The 22,259-nt window shown below is 29.5% G+C and overlaps 1 protein-coding gene and 1 pseudogene across 1 annotated transcript; one reads left to right on the top strand and one right to left on the bottom strand.

Moving 5' to 3' along the window:
- Positions 1-5,657: 5,657 nt before the first annotated feature.
- LOC111300211 (protein ROOT INITIATION DEFECTIVE 3-like) lies at positions 5,658-7,338 on the bottom strand. The gene has a single exon (XM_022895851.2). The coding sequence runs from the start codon at positions 7,215-7,217 to the stop codon at positions 5,988-5,990; it is 1,230 nt and encodes a 409-aa protein (XP_022751586.2). The 5' UTR covers positions 7,218-7,338; the 3' UTR covers positions 5,658-5,987.
- A 7,174-nt stretch (positions 7,339-14,512) lies between these two features.
- On the top strand, positions 14,513-19,642 carry LOC111300158 (uncharacterized; annotated as a pseudogene).
- Positions 19,643-22,259: the final 2,617 nt, after the last annotated feature.

Below are 22,259 nucleotides of genomic sequence, written 5' to 3'. Positions count from 1 at the left end.
TTGATTCTTTCATGCGCAGGCATGCCAGAGGAGAAGAACTAATAGAAAATAAGGGGTGGAGGATGAAAATGGGGTTTGGTTTGAAGGAAAACTGAAAGTGGATGAACAAACAGTTTACTATTTTACGAGTCTGTTCAAATCTCAAAGATCTACTGACTTAACTCAAATCTTGGATTCAATAACTCCTTGTATCATAGATGAGATGAATACCTCACTTCTAGCAGATTTCACATCAGAGGAGGTCTATACAGTGGTCGAACAGATTCATCTTGATAAAACCCCAAGACCGGATGGTATGTTTGCATTATTCTATCGTAGATATTGGCAAACTATTAGGGTTGATGTCATTGAATATTACCTGAATGTGCTTAATGGGAATGGTGAATGGATGATATTAATGAAACACATATTGTTCTTATCCCCAAAATTAATAATCCCAAGAGAATGACACATTATAAACCTGTTAGTTTGTGTAATGTTCTTTACAAGATTATAGCCAAAACACTAGCAAATAGATTGAAACAGTTCCTGCCTACCTATATAAGTGAAAATCAAAGTGCTTTTGTCTTGGCCACCTAATATCTGATAATGTTATAATTGCATACGAGTTTTTACATAGCATGCATCGGAAAAGGAGGGGCAATGAGGGATGAGTAGCTCTTAAGTTAGACATGAGCAACGCTTATGATAGAGTAGAATGGCACTATTTCAAAGCTATTATAGGGAAATTAGGGTTTAATGATAGAAAGAGATCTCTTTTAATGAAATGTATTACTTCAGTTTCATACAAGGTGGTCATTAATGGACATGTGACTAATACGATTATGCCAGGAAGAGGCCTCCGCCAAGGAGACCCTCTTTCACCTTACTTATTCTTGATCTGTATTAGAGGGAATTTGGCATTGTTATCTAAGCACCAAAGGAGTGACATGTAACAAGGTGTGCGCGCAAACGTTAGAGGCCCAAGAATCACTCACCTATTTTTTGCAAATGACAGCTTGGTTTTTTTCAAAGTAAACCAAAAGGAATGCAAATTTGTGAGGGACTTGCTAAAGTTATACGAGGAAGGTTCGGGAAAACAGATTAACTACGATAAGTCGGGCCCATTTTTTAGTAAGAATACAAGTGCTAATGCCGTAGAAGCAATAGAAGCCAGCTTTGGTATACAAGTCATTTTATGTCTAGAAAAATACCTGGGCTTATCAATGTTCATAGGCAGGGGGAAGAAAAAGGCTTTCAAAGGCATTTTAGAAAGGATAGATAGAAGAATCAGGCAGTGGGGTAAGAGATGGCTTTCACAAGAAGGGAAAGAGGTCATTATAAAATCGGTGCTACAATCTGTCCTTTTACAACATGTCGAGTTTTATGTTCCCCAAAGGTTTATATAATGAGATAGTTATGGCCATTCGTAACTTCTGGTGGCAACAGTCAATGAAGAAAAGGGGAATTCAGTGGATGTCATGGAAAAGAATGTGTATGGGGAAAAGGGAAGGGGCATAGGCTTTCATGACATGGAATTGTTCAACAGAGCTTTAATAGCGAAACAAGGTTGGAGACTTGTACAAAACACAGACTCCCTTGTGTATAAAGTACTTAGCCCGAAATACTTCCCCAATAAAATCTTCCTGGAAGCCGACTTAGTGAGGTTACCATCTTATATATGGAAGAGCATCCGGCTAGGTAGAAGTTTGTTAGAACATAGGCTTAGATGGCAAGTCGATAATGGAGAAAAAAATAAAAGTATGGCAGGATAAGTGGGTACCATGGGGCAACAATTTCATTCTCATCCAAATACCAATTTTTCAACGAGAGAAGAAAGAGTCAGTGAGCTAATTGACTACGACTTTATACAACGGAAGGAGGATAAACTCACTGAGTGGTTCTCAAACGAGTGGGCTACGGAGATAAGATCTATACCAATTGAAAGGAACAGACAGAGGGATATTCTAGTGTGGTACCATACGAAGGATGGAGAATACAGTGTACGGACAGGTTACGATATCCTGGTTTCACGAGAACTGGGCGAAACATAGGGGAAACGATCTTTTGAACAGAGAACCAATAGTAATACATCTATATAGAATCAAATTTGAAAACTGTCATTACCAAGGAGAGTAAAGGTTTTTGCATGGAGACTTTGCCATAATATTTTTCTAGTGTACGATGTACTGATGGGAAGAAGGATCAGAGACCAAGTTGTATGTCCAAGATGCAACATGTAGAATGAAACAACTATGCACGCAATCAAGGAGTTCTTTTACGCAAAGGAGGTTTGGGACCATGCAAAGCTAACAAGAGAGTGGCGAAATCTGCATGCATCAGACTTGAAAGAATGGGTGACTGTCATGGTAAAAAACATGAACGTAAAGAGCTTTGGAAAGCTGGTTTTATATTGCTGGGCTATCTGGGGAAATAGGAACGAGGCTGTGAAGAATAATGTGAGCAGATTAGGGCAACGTATAGTGGAATTTGTAAACCTGTATGTAGAAGAGTATCAACGAGCACAGGATAAACAACCAATGGACCAAATGAAGAAAACATCGAAATGGCATGCGCCGAAAGAAGCAACAGTAAAGATTAATTATGATAGAGCTGTGGACAAGGAAAGGAAAGTGGTGGGAATCGGTATCATCCCTAAAGATGGTGAAGGGGAGGTGCTCGGAGCAAGGTGTCAAATTATAAAGAGTTTACATGATCCAGAGATCATAGAAGAAATGGCAGCGACAGGGCACTTAGAGTTTACATGTCAAATTGTATGGATTTCTAGAGACTCACGATGGATGGGAATGCACTTAGAGTTGTTATTCAAACAAGTAAGTATAATGAAAAAAACATGTCTGCTATAGGAAATCTGGTGAAGGATATAAGGAAGGACTTATTGCAGATTCCAGAATGGAAGATTGTCCATATTCATTGAAAAGCTAATGGTGTAGCACACAGATAAGCGAAAATGGTTGTTGAATGTATGAACTCTTATTCTTGGGAGGCTAAATACCCTAATGAAATTGGTGATATTGTAATAGAAAAGAAACTGCTTTCCATTAATGATAGCAGTGATTTCTTCAAAAAAAAAAAAGCACACGTACATATGAAAAACACATAAACATACAAATAAGATAAGAATGAAATTAGTAAATGAATAAAACAAATATAAACTAAATAAAGAAAACAAAAGAAGAAAGAAAAAAGAGGAAGTAGGACATACGAGTCGGATCTCAACCGGGTATAAGTGCCCGTCATTGCATCAAGCTGCAAGTCATGAAAAATTTTTAACTCAAAATGGCGTTGTTTTGAGTTCCTTTAAAAATCACTAGTTTTACTTTTTCTTCATTTCTCCACCTCTTCTTTCTTCTCCACAATTCTCTCTAACCTCTCTCTAGAAACTCCCTTTTTTCAATTAAATCCAAGAAACTAACCAACCCCAGCCCAGAACCCGATCAACTGTCACCGTCTCTGCCGATCGTCGGTGCCGATGCCGGAAACTAGAAAAACCCCCTTTGGGTTGAAGATTGCATAAAGTAATTTGAAAATACTCATGTTCTACACACGAAAAATCTGGCAACTCTCAATGAGTAAGTCACTTTAGCAATCAAACACCCACAATAATCAATTATATTTTTTATAGCAAGAAATTTAAATTGCTAATAATTTTAGTTTGCATATTTAATTGAGTGTACATATTTTGACCATTTCTTACTAGATATTTGATTATGATATATCTCTTTAGATCATTAAAAAATTAATTATTTTTTATGAGACACTAATAATTAATGTGTATCTCGATGAAACATTATAAATATGATTTTTTTTTGTGAGACACTTGAATCATATATATCTTACTAGATCAATAAATAACTTATTATATTTAAATCAAGTGTTTTGAATTTTATGGATAATTTAATATTTTCATTCAATAATTTATTATATTTTATGGATAATTTAATATTTAATATTTTATTATATTTTATACTTTATTATATTTAATATTTTATGGATAATTTAATATTTTCATTTAACACATGGGTAACAACATTTAAGAACTAATTCAAATTAAAACATATAAAACATTGATGTTTTAAAGAAATTTTAAATTTGGTTCAAAGTTTGAACCAAAATCTTTAAATCTTGATTTCTTTCTCTACAAAATGACTTATAGAAATTGTTGATATGGTTTTGTTCTTTGTTTGAAGAGAAATAGAAACATCAAATCAATTTTGAAAAAACAAGATTAAAAAATTGGATTGTAATAATTATAAGATTTTACCTAAAATTTAATTTTATGTGAAATTAAAATTAAAATAAAACATAAATTTAGGTTCTAATATCACATGATATCACATGTAAGAATAATTCTAAATCTAAATAATCATATGTGAATATTAAAACATCAAATTTAATCACATTACATACCTATTTGAGCAATCATAATTAATAAATAGAAGTAACAATAATTTCTTAAAAGAGACTAAGTTTTCTTCTTTACTCTTTTCTTCCTAATGTTTGGGTAGATATAATAAGAAGGGATCTTAGCCAAATATTAGTAAATTCCAAAAACCTCCCTAAAGGTTTATCATATTAAAGGTTTACATAATCACTAAATCACATTATCCTAATAAAATGTATAAAACTCATAAGTGATCACAATTAATTATACAAATTTTTATACTTGTTTCATATTAAAATTAAATTTATCAATCTATTTTATTAAAAATTAAAATCATCATTTAATAATAACCCACTTACTAAAAAATTTTAACATTCTTCTAAAAAAAAAAAAAAACTAATCCTAGAATTTCCCCGAAACAAAGCTCGCTGCCATTTTTGCTTTGAATTGCCTTCATCCCTATGTATTCGTAGGTCCCAAAGCCCCAAATTTCTCAAGCCCGAAAGTTCCCAAAATAAAGAAAATAGAAACCCTCTTGTTCTTCATGTCGATTTCTGTTTCCCAAAGTAATTTGGAAAAAACCCAGGTAGAACCCAGCAGAACTCTCAAAAGACTAAATCCGAATGCTTCAAAAACCCCTATTCTGCCAACACAAGAGCTGCCATGTTTACAGTGTACCTGCAACTTGCTCTTGTTAATGGTCCCTTCATTCGAGTTGATTGCGGACTACTTTTATAAGGGATTAATCTTTATTCCAAAAGAATTATAAATTCAAAGTGTTTCGGTTCAACAAAATTTTTTGTTGTTATTTTTTTTAATTAAAACTCATCCGTGATTCAATCCCAAACGCTTTAATAAACTCAAAACGCTTTCAGACTCTCTTCCATTTTTTTTTCCAAATTAATAAATAGAAATAAAATAAATAATAAATAAATAAAAATAAAAGAAAAATATATGGGTTTAAGACCCAAATCAAGCTTAAGACCAATTAATCAATTAAAGTCCAAAAATAATTTTAAAAGCCCATAATACTTGATTAATGGATTGAAAATCTAATAGTTAATTTGGGGATTAAAAAACTCCAAAAGACCTCTACAGATAGAATCATAAGCAAAGTTTGTTGTGTTGAAATAATAATTAAACCCAATGGCCAATAAACCCTTTATACTGTATGGTTATATTCAAATTCCTTACCAAATAAGAATCCATCATTGAAAATTAAAAACGAAAGGGAAATAAAGGGAAAAATTCAATCATCTCAGAGAGAGAAACATGGATGCCACAAGCTAAATGTGAGACACTTCTTTTGTCCTAGTCCTAAATATTTTTTATCTTGGCATGTTCACATTCTTTAGTTAGCAACACATTTAATTGTAACCTTCCTAAAGTCTCATCAAATTCCATTTGTTGTTTTAGTTGGAACTTTTATTTGTAGAATTGCATCAGAACCATGCAGCAATTGCTGGCTCCAACACGCAAAAAAGCACTTTCAGACAGATACAAACTTACCAACAAAAAACAGAGAAAGCATGTTTGAACTACTTCATTTGTCTGTTTTGCATAGAGAAGTTTAGTAGCAATGTCTCTTATATTTGTTTTACAATTACATGCCATGCTTTTCTTTTTTACTGTTGCTGCCTGGACCTCTCTTCGCTTCCTTGAGAATGAGCTCCAAGAGCCTTTCATACATTGAAATTGCAGACTCAAGCATGTCAATGGCTCTGCTCCTGTCCTTTGTAGCCACCCTTAACACATCTTCCAAGTCTAACGTATCCTTCAATGACCTGCTGAGCTTCGCCCTGTGTAATCCACCATATCCATCAGAAGAATTGTTAGCTCTTTTACCAACTTTAAAGCCTTGCCCCATACCATTAGCCACCACCATATCACTAATGCATCCCATATCATTGCCAAGTCCCATAATGACCTGACCTGTTTCAATTTCCCAAATATAAACCCTTCCATCTTCGGAGGCTGATACCAAATTATTCTGCTCATTCATTGTCACCAAAGATACAATTCCTCCTTCATGCTTTTGAGGCAATCTGACGAATTCACGGCCTTGATTCACCTGCTTTTTGCTTCCAACATTTACTGATCCCTTATAGATGAATCCATCAGAGCCTGCAGCAAAGAATTCTGTCTTCATTTGATCCAATGCTACCCTCATAACTTCACATGGGAATGTCACTGTTCTCAAGTTTGCTCTATCCAACAGTCTCCAAAATTTAACTGTGCAATCCATAGAGCATGATATTATAGATGAATTGCACTGTGCCAAACAAGAGACTATTGCAGTCACTGAATCATCATGTGCAACAAATCTCAGCATCATCAAGCTGCTGGAACTCTTATCAGGCGATGCCTCAACAATTTGAAAGATTGGAACAAAAGCAATGGTACCATCATCACCACCTGATATGAGAAGAGATCCATCTTCACTTATTTTGAGGCAAGATACAGGTTTGTTATGTGCAGAATATGATCTGAGGATATCCCCAGAAGGAACCGAGAGAGCATATATACAACCTGAAAGGCCAGCAGCAAATAAATACAAGCCATTAGGACTAGCTGCTAACGATGCAACAGGTTCAGGAACAAGAAAATTGTGCATTGCTGTTGATGACCACCAATTGTAGAGATGAATAGAGCCAGAAGCTGTCTCTGGAGATATATGAGAGGCAGCAATGAATGTGTTTCCAACAAGGGCAAGGCCATGGCATGGAGTTCTGCTGCCAGAGAAGTTACTAATAAAGTCACCAGAGGCAGCGTCTAAGGCAGTGATGGGAGCATCATGGGAGCTGGTGAGGACAATAGGATGTGAAGAAGACATTTTTCTGGTAGGCTACAGGACACATAATGAGGGGAATAAAAGGAAAGTTTGTGAGGTGGGGGTGGTTAAATGAGTACCTGTTAAGGAGGGAATTCTGGATCCTGGGCGTTGAAAACAAGGTGGTTTTAATCATCAAATTTGGCTGCTTTCTCCATTAATTCTTAAAAAATTTTGTTGTGTGAAAGGGCTGGAGTAGTGGTTTGGTACAAGGCAATTTATAGCCGTATCATTAAACAAAGCTACCCCTGGACAATTGCTCGGTAATAAATTTTTATAGTTACTCCGCTTTACATATCCATTTAATGTCAAATAAATAGGTTTTTAAAGTGAACCCTATTTGTTGCCAAGAGAGAAAAGTGGACCCTAATTCCCATCCTTCATTCCCTAGTTTATAACTAGATAATAATGGATTTTTTTTAGTCCTAACTTTGTGATTTTAAATAAAGAAATGGGTGTAGATACCTCTTTTGTTCCAAGTCTTTCAAAATATATATATTTTTTAAATAATTCAAATCAATTTGAATCAAATTATCAAAACAACTCTATTCTAATTAATTTGAATCGAAATATTAAAAACAATTCTTGTCTAAACTTTTTCCAATTTAGCTTAAGCTTATTTTAATCTAAAATTAGATTTGACTTTTGTGTTTGTGAAGACCCACATATGTTATATTCTATCAGTCTAAGACTTGATCGTTGAGGTGAAAAAAAATTACCACCAATATTTTTTTGATTAAGTATGATTGATCATCAAATTAAATCTATTCTTTTTTAAAAGATCCAAAGCTCAACTAAAGTTTCTTTAAAAATGATAGGGTTTGCTCTTACACTGCAAAGTTAGGTTCAGATATATAGTTATATGTGAAGAAGAATTAGCATCTTAAAATACTCGTCAAAGGATGATATCGATTAGTCTTTGTGTTTATCCTAAAATCATCTCAATTAAATAGTATTTTATTTTTAATTCAATTTACTTATTTAAATATTGAAATTTTCATAAGAACCCTCCATCATTTTGGTAAAATTCTTAGAAGTTTTTTCACCTAAAAAACATTCAAGTATTTCATTTGTTTCCTTAAAGAGACTTTATTGTTGAATTCATTTTGTTTTATGAAATGTTCTAATATTCCTTTTTCTACTTATTTGTTTTTATTTTCCTTTTTATTTTTCTTAATTAATTAATTAATTATGATTAAATCTATTATTTTTTCTTTATTTAAGAAAAATAAAGATGATCTTCGACATTGAGATTTCATCTAAATGTTTCATCATTTTGTAAAAAACTACATAAATTATCTCTCCTCAAAATCCTTTAAAAAACCACTCATTTGTAATTTTTATAAAATCTCATCATCGGTTAAAAATCATGGCTTGAGATTTAAAATTTTACGATATGGATAAGGTGATAATGTGGAGTAAGACTCATCTCCTGAACTTTTATTATTTGTTTTCCTTTTATTTTCTTTATTATTATTTTTTATTTCTTGTTGAGGAACAAATGTAAACAATTGGTGTTAAAATTTTTTAATTTCCCAAATTCTTCATCACTCTAGTAGAATTTGGACTAATTTTCACATTTAAAAAATTTGTAGAAGCTCACATTTTTATGACATATTAAAATTCCATAATTGAGATGATTTTCATTCATTCTCAAGTTTACAATGTTTTCATGATGGAATAATTAAATCTAGTAAACCATTTCTATTATTGACTATTAATTTATTAAGTTTTATAAAAAAAAATATTTTTAATCTCTTAATAATTTTTTATACATTCTTTGTTTTCTTTTATTTGGGAATAAATGCAGCCATTGATATTAAAAATAATTCCATTTTATTTTTCTAAATTTTTTAATATTGGCAAAATTTAAAAGAAAATCTCATCTAAAAAGTTATACATTTGTAATTTTTTTAGAATTTATCATTGATCGAGATCCTCATTTATCCCACTAAAAAGAGAATCAAGCCAGTTAATCATATGTATTATTATTTTTTTATTTTTATTGTTTATGGATAAGGCCTAAATTAGAGTTCTAATTATCTAATTATTTTGCTTCATTTTCATCTTTTGCTTTTGTTTCAAAATAAATATTCATGGTAATTGAAAATTTTCTAAATACACTATCATTCTAGTAAAATTTAAAAAGATTTTCACTAATTTGTTCTATTTTATTATTATTTTCTTATTTTAATTTTAGCTTATTTATTATTATCTTTTTTTTAAAGGAATAAATATTAAACTTTAATAATAAAATTCTTTTTAAATTCATCATCATTTCAATCGAATTTAAAATGATTTTTCCAACCGCACATTTAGGATTCCTTAAAATTTTATTACTTAGATGATATTTTTTTTATTCCCAAATTTATTAAATTTCTAGGATGAAATTAAATTATTTTATCAAGGGATTTGATTAAATATTTTATTTATTTATTTTATTTTTACTTTTATTAAAGCATAAAATTAAAAAAAATGGGTAAATCATTAACTAATCTAATTTGTAAAATATTAACACAAATATAAAAATAGGAATAAAACAAGCAAAACCTAAAAACTATAGAACATGCATGAAAATTTACCAAATTCGGCTAGTTAAGAATTGATCTAAGGTCCAAAGTGGTTCAAGTGGTTTAGCACAGTTTGATGCAATTTTGAGACGTCTAGAAGCTTGTTCAAAGACGTCCGATGTGGTTCAAAATAGTATAAAGTGATCCGGTTCAGTTTAAGACTCTGTTGATGTGGAATGGGTCAAGATGTAGGCTTTGAATGCAGGTCACATCCACGTGTAGATCTTTTTTTTTTCTTTTAATGATATAAAATCTTTTTTTTAATTCATTTCCACTCTTTTCTCTAAAAAAAAATCTTTTTCTCTCAAAAACCCAAATGGTCGACCTCTTCAAAACCCCAAAACCCAAATTTTGATTGACCACAACCTTCTATAGTGTTATCCAAATGCATTGAAAAACCATTAAAAAACACTCCAAAACTCTTTTTGACCCTCTTTTTCGTATTCCAACTTGATTTTACCTAAAACAGCTTCTAAAACCCTAGATCTAACTTTAAAAGTCACAATTTCATCATCTAAAAGTTCTTCTTTTGCTGTTTCAAATGTCGCTGCTTCTAATTATGTTTTTTTTTCCTTTCTAGTTCTTTTTTTTCATTGAGTTTCAAGTCCCAAAATGCCTTTGAAATCCCTAATTGAAACTTCCCATTTTTCTTGGCTTTTAAGTTGCTTTTTTTTTTTTTTTTACAATTCCCTTTGGAGATATAACTAATAGACTAAGTTTTTATGTTGTTTTTTTTTTAGTAGGTGGATGTGGGATCTTAGATTGGTGGTTCAAAGCCAGAAAACTCATTTTGTTTTTTTGTAAGATTTTTTCAAATTATTTTTAGTCTAGTAAGGATAGGTTGTTTTTTGTACGATGGTGTTGTTTGGGTGTTATGCAAATAAAGGTCATGGGGTTTGGGTTATGATAGTGGTTAGGTTTCGAGTGTGGGTAGTCTATGTAGAGATATAGTGGATGTATGGTTGTTAATGATGTGTGGCAAGGGTGGTTCTTGTACATTATGGTTTAGGTAATGTATGCAATAAGCTGGGGATGGTGGTTTTTCATGGATGTGCAGGTATGAAGATTGTGGAAGAGTAATGTTGATAGGGTCGGACATAAGGTTTTTCACTAGGACTTTGTTATATAAAAAATACCTTCATTTGTTATGAAATGCCTTTTTAGATTGGTTCTATGATAGGAAAAAGGTTTGGAACTAGTGGTTTGAATTGAGAGATTAGATTTATGGACTTTTGTTGCAACCTATGATGATGATCTTAGGGTAGTGTAACATGCTAGTTCTTGTGTAGAGGCAAAGATTTAAATTGCAGTTGTAGTCACGTTTTTTGTTACATTACGTTTATCGCGATTATGGAGATAATGGAGATCATTGCGGTTATTGCTTTTTTTTATTTTGATTTTAAAAGTAATTTATAACACCTTATGTTTTTATTTTTTATAAAAAAAATTATTCATAATTTTTTTAAAAAATATAACAATGTATTCATATTTTATTTTGTACCAAATTTTTGCTTGAGCTAAAATTATATTCAATATTATAACAAAGTTATTAAAATTTCTATTTTCTTTCACCTATTCACACCCTCTAAACATACCCTTCAGCTAACATTAATGCCCACCAATTTATCATATACACTCACTCACAACATCCCTCCAAAGTTCCTATTTCATTTATTTTAGAAATCTTTATTTTCTTTTGGCTTTCACCCGTTTCCTAACCTTTCTATCTCAACCTTCAATCTCATATCCAATACTCACACATTCTAGCCTTCATTCCTCCAAAGTCCAACTTTTACATTTTTTTCTTCACTCTTTTTCTTCTCGTCTTTCTCACAAAGTCATAAACCCCAAAATCAGTAAATTAGTAAAAATCATCCCTTTTTGACCTCTCTTGATAGAGATCGCTAGTCTCTACCTCCTTTCTCCCCCACCAATTTCAATATACACTCAACTTCTAACCCATAGCTTTTCAACCTCCCAGTTACAAATCAATCATCGGATTTTTTTTTCAACATCAAATTACAATAAGCATTTAAAAAAAAATAGAGGTAATTTGCACTACTGGTTAGAATCTCAATAGTGCAAATTGACTTTTAATTGTTATAATGATTTTGGAGACCGTTAAACAAAAAATTTTAAAAATAAAAAAAATAAAGAGAGTCACCACCAATCTTTTTTATTAAATGTGATTGGCTACTTAAAAAGTTTATCTTTTTAATAAAATCAAAAAAAGAATTTAAGACTTATCAAAAAGATATTTTTGGTTTTCGAAAATAGAGTTAGGTTCGGGAGATTAGTTATGCATGAGGGAGGATTTGCATTCCCATAGTGCCCGTTTAAAAATGATACCAATTAATCATACGTTATCTTTGGCTTTGGATAAAAATAGTTTCCATTTAAAATTTAAAAATAATTTCCTTCACTTTTTTTAAAAAAAAGTCAATTTTATTAAAAGTCTCTATTCAAAAATATTAAGAAAATATTTAGGTTAAAGAATTACCTCAAATTTTTCAACATTTAGATAAAATTTAAAGATAACTTTTTTCATCTAAGATTTACTATGACATTCCTAAAAAATGAAATAATATTCTTTACAGATGATAATTATTTGTGACTCTCTAACATCTAGGTAAAATACTAAAAATTATTTTTCTCGGAATGTTATTTTAGTTTTATTTCAAAATTCATAATTTTGAATAACAATTTTTAAAAAATATTTTATGCAAAAAACAAATGATGCTACAATTAAATAATAAATAATAACAATTAAAAGAAATAAACATACAAAACGACTGTAAGCAATAACATAAAATTGAAGATATGCAAATACATATCCTGCATGATGATGAGATAAGATTTTAAAATCGGGTCCTTAAATATAAAGAGACTAGCTAGACTCTTCAACCTCTGGGCAGAGTTTACCTACGATTATTTATACTTAAGATTCTATTTTTATTTATATTCTTTTGTTTAATCTTATTATTATTTTAGGTTGAGAAATTATACGAAAAACTTAATCAAATAAATTTCCTAAATATCTCATTCTCTATGTGACAATTAGGAGTAGATTATTTCATATAAAATTTTTATACGAATCTCTAGAATTTTGGGATAGTTTTAGGTGTGGGCATAGATCAAGGTTTTTGGGGTTTGAATAGTTTTTTAGTTTAGATAATGTAGGGTTGCAGGTTGGATTTAGGGTTTAGGTCCAATTTAAGATTTAGGGTTTTGTTTTAGGATTTCACGGTTTAAGGTTTCAAAGGTTTAGGATTTTAAAGTTTTAGGGTTTAAAGTTTCAAGATTTTTTTTTTAAGAAAAAAAGAGAATTATTAATAACTGAATTTCCTAAATCATTCTATCATCGAGGAAGACTTTCGAAGTAAGTTCAATTTTTTAATTTTTTGTCCTTAATAGTTTTGTATTAATGCAACATGAAGCAAATAGATGATGCAAATGAAATCTAAAAATTAAAACAACCAATTTAAACCATGCTATGCATATTTAATCCTATAATATTTTCCTTCATTTCTTTTCCAAAATAAAAAAATAAAAATGAAAGCAACTTTATTTATTATTTATCTTGAGAGAAAATTTCTTTTTCTTTTTATTTTTTAATTAATTTTTAATTCTTTAATTCCTTAACATCTAAGTAGAATTAATTTTTTAAAAAACTGATTTAAATTCCCTTCAACATCTAAGTAGGGTTTCAAAAATCATCATTATAATAATTTTTAATCAGTCAATCCTAATTAATTATTTGATAAATGTTTTTGTAACTATTTTTAAATTTTTAAATTTTTAAATTTTCTATTATCCTTAAACTCTTTTCCTTAACCTTAATTAAAAAAACTAAAATAAAGCAAACACCTTTTAAGGACCCAAATAATAATTAAATGGCAAGATAAAAAATAAAAACCAAGAAACATGGTGTTCTACCCATTTTCACCCTCTTCCACAAATAGCCCATATACAAAAAAGATAAAAGAAGTAAAAACCAAATGAAGCACTTATCTTTTGTAAAAATCATACATGCAATAAAAGCAAACCCAACATCCATAAAAAGTTGAGCCCTGAAGCTTCTATGGACCAATAAAATAGTATTCAACCACCAAAAAAAAAAAAAGCAAGCAACAACACACATGCATAAAGACAACAAGTAACAGTTTATGCATGTAGGAGAGTTGGCAATCATAATAAAAAGAGAAAGCCTTATGCTTTTTTACGCAAATCATATGCAAAAAAGAAATGAAAGACTAGCAATCAAGAAGTCAAGATGAAGCTTTAAGCTTTTGCAAACTGTTGGTATACAAAAATTGCAAGCTTAAAAAGAAACCCATACATAGACCATTTTTTCCTATTTTGAAAGTTTTTTCTCTAATAAAAAAAAACTGCTTTTAACTTTAAAATATAGATATTAGCAGTGTCCAGATTTTTCAGCTTTTGAAGTCATCTCAAATCTTTCTTACACTTTCAAATCTTTCAATTTTTAAAAAAGAAAAAGGAGCCTTTTTTCTCATTGCTTATAGGTTAATATCTCAAAAGGGTTGCACCTTAAACCCTTAAAAAAAAAGCTGTCAACAAACACTAACTAAAAGAAAAGCTTAGAGGTAGGTTTTGGTGCTTTATAACATTAAAATGACTATTTTTATTTTATATCTTTGAAATCTCCTATCTTTAAAAAAAAAAATGAGGCTTTTTACTATAAGAACCAACAATCATTGTCCATAAATGGAGCTTAAAACTCCTGGTTCATCAAGGTAAAGAAAAACAATCAAAAACTCATATTTATACATCTTTTACCTTACATGAAAAACTTGTTTATCTTACATATAATGTAAAAAAGTGACCTTTTTCTTAAAGCTTACAAGGAAAGAATGATAGTGGTTTCATGTATGTAAATAAACCATGAGGAGCAAGAAAAAATGTTACGTTTTTTTTTTTTTTTTCATTTAAAAGCAGTAGCTTTTTTGTTTTTTTGTCAAATAGCTTATCTTTTTATGTCCAAAGCTTCCTTTCCCTCATGCGTTTTATTTGCTAAAAATCTCTCTGTCTTTTTTATGTTTTATTTTTAAAAGTTTTTCCCAAAAACTAAAAAACTTCCATTTTATTGTTAGAAAAAAATTTTTTTCTCTCTTTTTTAACTACTCCAAAACCCCTCTCTTTTTTTCTTCAAACTATTCCTCTTATTTTTCAGCTAATTTTAGACTTTTTTAATTTTTTTTCTATTTTTTAACCAATTCTCCTCTTTTTTTTTTATAAATTTTTAACGATTTTTTTTAGTTTCTCCCTTCTTAAAGTCGTCGGCTCTTTTTTCTTTTATAAATAAGGATAAAGTGAATATCTTTTATATAATTTTATTTTCTTTTTCTCTCTTTTTCACTACGTCCGTAGACTGTCTTTGTTAGCCACATCCCCTTATTATCTTTTGCTGTAGGTTTTCACATAATGGAGAGATGAATTTTTATATGACTTAAGCTTTCTCTTTTCTTATCAGTTTTGAAGCTCCCATTTCTTTATTTTTGTATTGTTTTTTAGTTTGAGCTTTTGCAACTTTACTTATGGGCCAAATGGCTTTGATTTTATTCTTTGATTGTTTTGGGTTTCATCTTTTTAGCATTGGGCCAAGCTTTTATGGCCAACGTGGGCTTCTTTTATTTGTTTCTTTATTGGTTTTGTTTGGGTTCTTATATTTAGGCCATTTTTAATGTCCTACATTAAGCCTTTAATTTGGGCTTAAAAAAATATATAATTTTATAAATCCCTCATTGAGTCATGTTTGGATTCTTAAATGGTTAACTTATGGGCTACTATCGAGCTTTTAAAATAGGCTACATAATGGGCCCAAAATTAATGGTCTTAACCCATGTGTAAGAAACGAGTCTAAATCAACGGTGTTAAATTATTTTGGATAAAATTAAATGTTTACACTAATAAAAATTTTATTGTATCTCATAGACTATTTGATTAACTCTTATTGTATCCAAAGTATTGGTAGAGGTAAATAATTTAAAGAAAAATGACTTTAGAGAATGGTTTGAAGCAATAATTAATCATGTTGTTAAGTTCTCCAATCTTAACATTGATCAGCGGTTATGACATCTCTAAGAAAGATTTTTCACCAACAACAATTTATACAATAGAAAATGATAAAATTTCAAAGAAAGTTTTTTTAATGAATATTGTGTGTCTATATATATATATGAATTTTTAATTTTTTTATAGTCATAATTTTTTTATTGTAAAATTATATACTTTTTCGTATATAACATTATTTTGATGTAGACTTTGATTTTATAATTAAGTTCTTTTAATGAAAAATTTCGATTTAAACTTCTATTAAATTAGAAGGTTATTACATACCATAATTGGGGCTTGATTATAATAATTATTATGATATAAATAATTATATCTGGCAATATTCTAAATTTTAATTGTAAAATCCAAAATTTTCATTTAACATATGAATGTTTAGGTGGTTGAAGTATCGTTCAATTTTTTGAAATTTTTAATCTACTTTTAAATTCCAAACTTCTATCTATTTAATTCATTCAAAAAAGATATCACACATCTAAATCTTCATTGAACACGTAACCTCAAAAAATTTAATTGGCCATCTCTATTAGCTTTATTGTTTGTGTGATACCTTCAACATTGGTATATTAGCCTTTTTGTTTGGAAATAAATGAAATACCAACATAATTACATTAGAACTAATAGTATACACCGGTTAATTAAATGTTCAATTAGAATGTTAAATAGTATACATGAAAATATTATCAATTAATTGCTTTAATCTTAATAATCAATATTTAAAATATTAAAAAAACTATAACATGTAAAAATTAATTGATATAATATTATTTAATTTTAATATTTGACCATTTTGATATTAACATTAGATATAAGTATATTGATCAATTACTAATCGTTCCAATATAATGTTGAATATTAATTATTAAAAAAGCATCAATTATCATTTACAAAAAATATTTAGTATGAATAATTAGCTAATTAACTAGTTCGATCTTATATCTATTTTGTTTTTAGTTTTATGAATTATAATACTAACATTACTACATTAAATATTATCCTATATTATAATTTATCAAATATTCTGTTAGAATGTTGAATTAGAAAAAGTCATATACACCAATTGACACTAACATAATAGCATTAGATATAATCATTACCCAATTGATCAAATTTCCAAAGTTGAATAGTAAAAATTATTAAAAAAGCACTAATTTAATCATTTTGACATTAATAAATATAATAACGTTGGATATGCGCAATTGATCAATTATCCAATTAGAGTATTGAATAGTAAACATTATTAAATTAATTAATATAATGCTAAGAACCCTAACTCAATAAGTATAGTTACTTAAATCAATACAACTCCATATAAAAAGTATTGATAGAGGAAATGCTGCTCTTTGACAAATCTCCCTTAACCAAGATGATTGTGATTATCAGCATGATTCTGTTTCTCCCACAGGTTGTACTCCTATTTATATGCTTTTGCAATGGTTTACGAAATTGAACTTGAGTATAATAACATGCCTGGTGTGGAGAAAAGAATTAGATTAGTTAGTGTAATTTGTTCTGGTACATGTATAACATGCATCAGAACATGCTTAGCGTTTTTCCACCTTGAGAATACTTTTTTAATACTTTTTGTGTTTTTGCCTAACATGCTAAAGAAAGCGTCTCTCAGATTATTTGAGAAATTAATTTACCATTGGTTAGATATTAGCTAACTTTCTCTAGAAAAGGGGTAACTAATCTTTTTTTTTTTTTTTCTTTTTGATTAATGATATTATATTGTTAAGATGACCACATAATAATCCTACCTCTGAAAATAAAAGAATCAAACCCTCCAGGAAGGTTTCCAAGAGAAAACTTAAAAGCTGTTAAAACAGGGAATAATCTTTCCCCTACGCAGGAGTATGGTTGCATTAATCTGGGCTGTTGACAGTCATGTTACTTGGGAAAACCTTAGGTGCTAAGTGTGACAGTTGAAGTAAATGGTAGATACCTTGTTAATGGTTGTAACTTGTGAGTACAGGCTTCCAGCCATCAGCCTTGATGATTGCATACAAGTTTTCATGATTCACGATTTTAAATCTCATTTTATTTATTTAGAATCATGGGTTTTTAGGATAATATGAAGCCTTTTAAACGAGTGGTTATCCTGTTAATTTTAACGGAACAATTGTGCATGTGTAGTCTTGTTATGTCCAATTACTTACTGATTTTCACACACTGGCCTTTTAGCAGATATCCTGATGGTTCTTGGTGCAGTCTTTGCTGGATATGCTACATGCTTGCTTCAGAATGGATTTGGACCTTCTTTCTTACCAAGAACAGTATGGCTCTTCCATCTTGTTTCAACCATGTAACATAAATAGTTTAAATGCTGACAATTATAACAATCTTGAAAATCCATCAGCGTTATTTATTTTTTTCATCTTTTGTGGCAAGTAAAACCATGAGTTTCTCTCTTTCAGCAACTTTCAGAAGAATACAATTTCAGCACCCCTATTGCCAAATATATCCCATATTTATTTTCTCATACATATACCAATAAGCTTTGCTGCTATTTTAGCTGTGGTGTCAAGTTGTTTTTGTAGGGTAGTGTGCTAACAAACACTGAGTCTGGCTCATTGCAATTTCTATCCCTTTGTTATTGTTGATTTTCCTTTTAATGGTCTGGTAGATCAAAGCATCATCAGCTTTTCTGCGCCAAAATAATTTTCCTTTCATGGCATTTGAAATTGTTTTCATGCTTTTTTGCTTTATTGCTGCAGCAACCTTCAGAGAGTGAATTCAAAGAACAACCAAGCAAGGAGAAGCCCACTACTATTCTAGAGAGCATGAAAGAGGAACCTGGGTGGCCATCTTTTGGCCAACTTGTCTTGGATCTGTCCAAGCATGCAATTGAAGCAATGCCCAGCATGTTCCTATATTTTGTCCCCTCTCGTTTCCGATCAAATGGCCCAGAGAAATGTCTTACACCAATGAAGGATTCTCGTAGGATGCCTGAAGATGAAGCCCCTCCTCCATTAGTTCAAAGGCAGACCACTCCAGCTCCTGTTTCTGAAACCCGGCAGACTCATGCAATTAAAATAAGTGATAAGCACTCGGAAATGAAGCCTTTGAAAATAAAATCAAGTAGTTTTAGGGATCCTTCTTTGTCTAGCAAGCATCGTTTGTCCAAACGACAAGAATGTGCAGAATTCTATGGGCCAGGTGAGGTTCCTTCTTACAGTAGGTCTAAAACTCAGAAGGAAAGAACAAGACATCGTATCCATGATAAAACAGGTGAGGTGGTTTTTGGAGCAGGTGGGACAGGTCAAAAACCTGTCGAGACCAAGCTGGTAGATTATGATAACTCAAAGTTTGACCATGACAATATGAGGAGGAAGTATGGATCCAGTGATTCATTTCGATTCTGAAGTCTGAACTAATTGCAACTATTGATGACAGGCTTGTCCAGCTACTGATTTTAACCCTCCTTTATGGGTATACATTCTTCATCTTGAATACATATTTCTCTTTCAGGTAGTCTGTAACTGAATCATATATGTATTAGCAGGAATTTGCACTTTAGAGATCTACACAGATGAGAATAGCACCGGTTATTTCTTGGCAAGCTGCTGTGCATGTGTAAGGTTCTCTATTACCTACATATAACTGAAAATACGAAGACTTGTGTCTAGTACTTTAGAAGGAATCTGATCATTTACTAAAAGCATAGTGGTTAAGAGACTCGTTATGCAGAGAAGTAGATTTTGTGTACACTTGTTTTTGTTTTGTTAATGCAGACAACCCTGTCTTGTAGAAGCAAAATGTGAATGTAGTTGCGAAAGTTAAAGCAGTTTTATTGTAAATGTGCATTACCGTTAATCTTAGGTTGCTTTTGATGTCTTCCCTTGTGATTTCAATAGAATCTGATTCCCATCAATCACAGCCTCAAAAAGAACCCATCTCTTCTGGATCGAATGACATGATTCTTCAGTGGAATCAACTATTCTACTCCACTGCAAGGCATTAAAAGCTGCTTTACAGATAACCAATGCATAACCTTCACCAGAAAAAAAACTCACAGATAACCAATGCATAGCCTTCACCAGAAGAAAAACTCGTTGTTCGCTCGGATTATTTGATAGCTAAAACAAGAAATATAACAAATAAGGGAACTTCAATTAGGGGGAGAAAAAATCCAAGATCGATTCAAAACTATAATGCTTTGTTTAGGTTATTTATTTATTTATTTATTTGATTTGGATTAAATTCGAATATTAAAAGTATTTATTAGATTTTGATCAAGAAGTAAAAAATTAAAAAACTCAAATCAAACTAAATTATATATTTTTATTAGCTTATATATATTTTAAATTTTTATAAAACAAAAACTATTATTTTATATCTAGATCTATTTAAATATGAGAAAAATATCATGAATAGCTTTGAATTATAATAAAATATTTAATGTGATATTTAAATTTAAAAAATTTTTAATATAGTATATAAATTATGAATTTATTGACTGATGTAGATTTGAAAAATTATTTATCTTCTACATGTCATTATTTAAAATGAATCATGTTAGAAGTAACTATCATATTAATTAATAAATTTATAATGCAAGTAATACATTAGAGAATTTTAAAATTTATATCACATTAAATATTTCATTATAGATCATGAGCCATTTGTGACATTAACACTTAAATATATTAAAAATCACATTAAAATAATATATAAAAATTTAAATTTAAAAAATAGATGCATCAAACTTAACAGAACTAGTAGAATTTAATTTAGATTAAATCGATTTAAAAAAATAGATTTAATTTATATCAAATATTAAAATTTTATAATATTGTATATTATCTAAAAAAATTAAATCAAATTTAATCATTATCACCTGTTACTTCAATACCAATGAATGATATTTCAATTTCTTACAATCTTTGGTTGACAAAAATAAAAAACCATTAACGTTAGAATTTGAGAAAGACAATTCCCCCAATCTCAAATTAAAATTTACATAGGTTAATTACTAATTGAACTTTTGAAAATAATTCTTAAACAGTAATTTTTTTATGAAATTACATTTAGGGATCGAAATTAAATTATAATACAAGTTTGAACAAATATGATATTATTTTAATTCAATATAAGAAATCAATTACTAAATTAAATAAACTAATATAAAGTTAGATTAAAATCATACACAGTTTAGCTAAAACCTTAACTCTAATGATTCTAAAACTTTTCCTTGTCATGGTCTTACCGGCTTTAAAATAGAATAGTAACACTTAACAACTCTTAGAATTAAAAATGTAATTTGGATATCTAGAATTTGAATAGAGAAGAGAGGTGAGATTTATGAAAATTAAGATTTAAGTTTTTTGACATAACATAATCTTTTACCTTAATTATTGTATATTACCCATGAAATAAAAACATGGGAGGAATCCACATAAAGTTGAGTAGATGCATAATTAATACTGAAAAAGAATAAAAAGTAAATATATGATTTGAAATAGGAAATAATATAAAATTTGATACTGAAAAAAAGAAATGTGAGTTTCATAATCATCAACGGAAACAATAGATAAGCCGCAGCCGCCAATGGCGGGCCCAATTGTCTTCAGCAGGATCAATAGGACAATTACAAGTTGGCCCCAACAGAAAGTCCAAATCATCATCTTGTGCTGGCAATTTGTCCCCAGCCAATCAACCTCACTGCATCATAAAGATTCCATACGCCTGACTGCACCCAACGCTTTAAGGGATTACAATTAAATATGATAACGAGTCTTTGTATTAAATTTAATTTAATTTTATATTTATAATATTTAAATTTGATTTGATTTGATATTATATCTTTTACACTTAATTTGATTTAACTTTAAATATAAAATATTATTTTTAATAAAAATATAAAATTATATATATATATTAAGTAGGATTGAGTCAAATTTATTTAAAATTTGATTTCAATTTGATTTTAACTTTTTTTTAACAAATACTCTATTCAACTCAAAACTCAATTTTCAAAACAAAATAACTAACTTTAAAAAGTAAGATCAAATCAAAACTCATCAAAAATAAATTAGACTGTCATCTCTAATTACAATTTTTGTCTTGGTGATTTGTATTAACATTAATCATTAAGGCCTTGTTTGATAAGTCATTAAAAATTTTTATGGCATTGAAAATGAAACTTTTCAACATTTTAATTTTTTAATGCATTTGATAATAATTTTTAAAATTAATTTTTTCAAATAAAAGAGTGTTGAATAAGATAAGTAGATATAGACCTACTTATCAGTAGAAAATGTTAAAGTAAAATTTTTTTTTAAATATTTTAAAATTATTATCCTTTAAAGACACTATTTCATTATTTACAATGAAAATAAAAGTAAAAAGATAAAATGATAAATTTTCAAAATTCAATATT

Source organism: Durio zibethinus, chromosome 18, assembly GCF_047325235.1.
Source record: "Durio zibethinus cultivar Kanyao isolate XHJ-2024 chromosome 18, ASM4732523v1, whole genome shotgun sequence".
Classification (NCBI taxonomy): domain Eukaryota; kingdom Viridiplantae; phylum Streptophyta; class Magnoliopsida; order Malvales; family Malvaceae; genus Durio; species Durio zibethinus.
This window is presented reverse-complemented; position numbering and strand designations above follow the sequence as displayed.

Excerpts from the sequence above, each read along its gene's own strand:
- LOC111300211 (XM_022895851.2), bottom strand. The coding sequence starts at position 7,217 with ATGTCTTCTTCACATCCTATTGTCCTCACCAGCTCCCATGATGCTCCC.